Source organism: Cupressus sempervirens, chromosome 10 (genome assembly GCF_028749045.1).
Source record: "Cupressus sempervirens isolate cs-2001-9-10 chromosome 10, ASM2874904v1, whole genome shotgun sequence".
Taxonomy (NCBI): domain Eukaryota; kingdom Viridiplantae; phylum Streptophyta; class Pinopsida; order Cupressales; family Cupressaceae; genus Cupressus; species Cupressus sempervirens.
The window spans coordinates 773,989,355-773,991,837 of NC_143127.1; the positions used below are offsets into that span (position 1 = coordinate 773,989,355).

At 33.0% G+C, this 2,483-nt stretch overlaps 1 protein-coding gene across 1 annotated transcript; it reads right to left on the minus strand.

Annotated features, from left to right (window-relative positions):
* Positions 1-890: 890 nt before the first annotated feature.
* LOC149536162 (protein SRC2-like) lies at positions 891-1,923 on the minus strand. Its single transcript, XM_089805251.1, has one exon. It carries the CDS (start codon positions 1,636-1,638, stop codon positions 1,093-1,095), a length of 546 nt encoding a protein of 181 aa, XP_089661377.1. The 5' UTR covers positions 1,639-1,923; the 3' UTR covers positions 891-1,092.
* Positions 1,924-2,483: the final 560 nt, after the last annotated feature.

A 2,483-nucleotide genomic window follows, 5' to 3' on the forward strand; every position in this document is an offset into this window, starting at 1 on the left:
TTCCCAATTTAAATATCTATGTTTGCAGTTGAAGATTAAGCGTAAAGATGGAGCAAGATATTAGAGACAGTTGGACGAGATCAAGTATCAGTTTTTGCAGTTGTAGGGAGGTGAAATAAAATGCTCCAGGCAGCTTCAACAACTTCTTAGTATGAAAGTCTAATTGAATTTTTGTAATTGTTGCTACTTGCTTTATGTGACAGCTTGTCAGCATCTAGTTCTTAGGCCTTTCCGCTGATTATTTATCTCAACAGGTCGGCTATTTCAAAGTCTTTTGGCTGGTTACAGTTTTGTTTGTTCATCACTATCAATTTGCTTTGTATATTCTTAATTGTAATCATTTATTTGTATTTGTTTAAATCAATTTTCTTCAAAAAAAAAAAAAAAAAAACTTTAGAAACTAAACAATTAAAAAAACTTAATTTAAATAATTTAAAAGTGGAGCAACTAGTTAATTTTTTAAATAAGTAAGAAAAAAGTATGAGTTAATACGAAAATAAATTAAAGTCTATAAAGTAAATAAAATCTTATGTGAATAAATTAAATTATAGATAATTTAAATAAAATAATGTATTTTAAAATATTTTAAATAAACAATCAATAATAACTAATTAAGTTAAATAAATAAATTGAAAAACAAAAATAGAGATAATAGCTAATTAAACTAAATAAATAAAAATATTTTAAAAATATATGAAATATCTTATAATTATTATTTTACAAATAAAAGTTTGAAGTTGAATAAATAAGAAAGAACAAGAGTTAACAATGTAATTAATATCTAATTAAATTAAATATATAGAAAAAAATAAAAGTTGAATAGAGTGATATGAAAAACGGTCCCAAAATAAATATCAACAACCACGGACTATTTTCGAATCAAAGGCTGATAAAATTAAACTTGCTCTTTTTATACTCGCCCTTATATTCGAATCAGATTGATCAACATTTCACCAGAAACCCCCAAATCTTCAAAGCGAAGAAGAACGAGCAAACACTGCCCAAAAAATAAATAAACAGGCGAACAGAGAATTTCTTCAAACGAAGAAATCACATCACAGACACCAGAGAATCAATACAAACAAGTTCATATCACCGTTCCCGTGATTCGTTGGATCGAACGCCTAATCTTTCAGAAAAATCACCACAATTCGTTGTATCGACTTTCCGTTCAACCTCAATTTCTTGCTTGGAAATCTTTTCAAAATCCCCCTCAAATTTATCTTCGAAACCCTTACTTTTCCCATGCAAAATCACAGAAGCCAGATTGAGGATCCCGTGAGGACGCCCTGAAGGCCGGCGCACCTGAGCCACAGAAAAATTCACGCCGTCCTTAACCAGAGCGGACATGAGAATCCTCACGCTTCCGACGAGCGAATCCCTGAAGAAACCCTGGCGATAAATATCGACTGTTAGGGCACAGGTCTGGCTTTGCAAGAACCGATCTTCCAAGCTCAAAATGAGTTTATCGTTCCAGTTAGGAAATGTACCGCCCTTTCTGTCGATCCGCGTAGACATTTTTTCGTTTCGACCGATCCATGCCACGGCATAGGTTTTCATTCTTCCATAACGCCGCAGAAAGGGTTTTTTTAAGTCCTGCGCTGAGATTATATTCACCTCCAATCGCTTCTTCTCCATTGAAGATGAGATTTCTGCAACGGAGGTCGAGGGTTTTAAAAATTTAAGTCGATTGTGTTCTGGATTTATTTAGTAACCAGAATCGTTGTGCATTATTCGTTGCCGTTGAAGTGCGGATTCTTCTGCAGAGATCGCGATGAATTTGTGTAATCTTCAGAAATCTGTTTTTAAATTTAGGCTTCTTGAGCACTGTACGTTGGGAACGGTTTTAAATGGTTGAATTAGCCGCCATTTATCTTTAATGCTTCACAGAACGATAATCATCTCCAAAGTTAGGAACGATGCCAAAAGCTCGGCATGTTTTGTTGGAACAGCTACAGTGCAACTTAATTGTACCCATACTAGTGTTAAATAGGTCAATGTCTATGCCGGTATCACAAGGGCAATATAGTGTTTTTAATAATTAAATTAAAAATCAGTTTAAAGTTGTATTATAATTATAATTTAATAAAAATTTGTCATTTTGATGCTAACATAGACATCACCATTATTGATCTATTTTCACAGTTATAAAGAAAATCAACACATTCACATTGAATTACTAAATTACAAAAGGAGAAAGCAAAATAGAAAGCAAATTTGAACACAAATGTGAGAGTAAATGAACTTGCATCATGAATAAAAGGGTCGTTTTTAGGGTTTGAAGCAAATATATATATATATATATATATATGAAAAATGCACCTATGCCCACTGTTTTTTGTTTTTATGTCTTGCATTGTCACGGATCTATGCTAGATCCTCGGGTTGTGGCTTGGATCCATGATGACCTGAACATGATCATTGATTCTGCTTCTAGATCTGCGAGCTGACGATCCTGACAGATTCATTGGCAAAATCAAGGA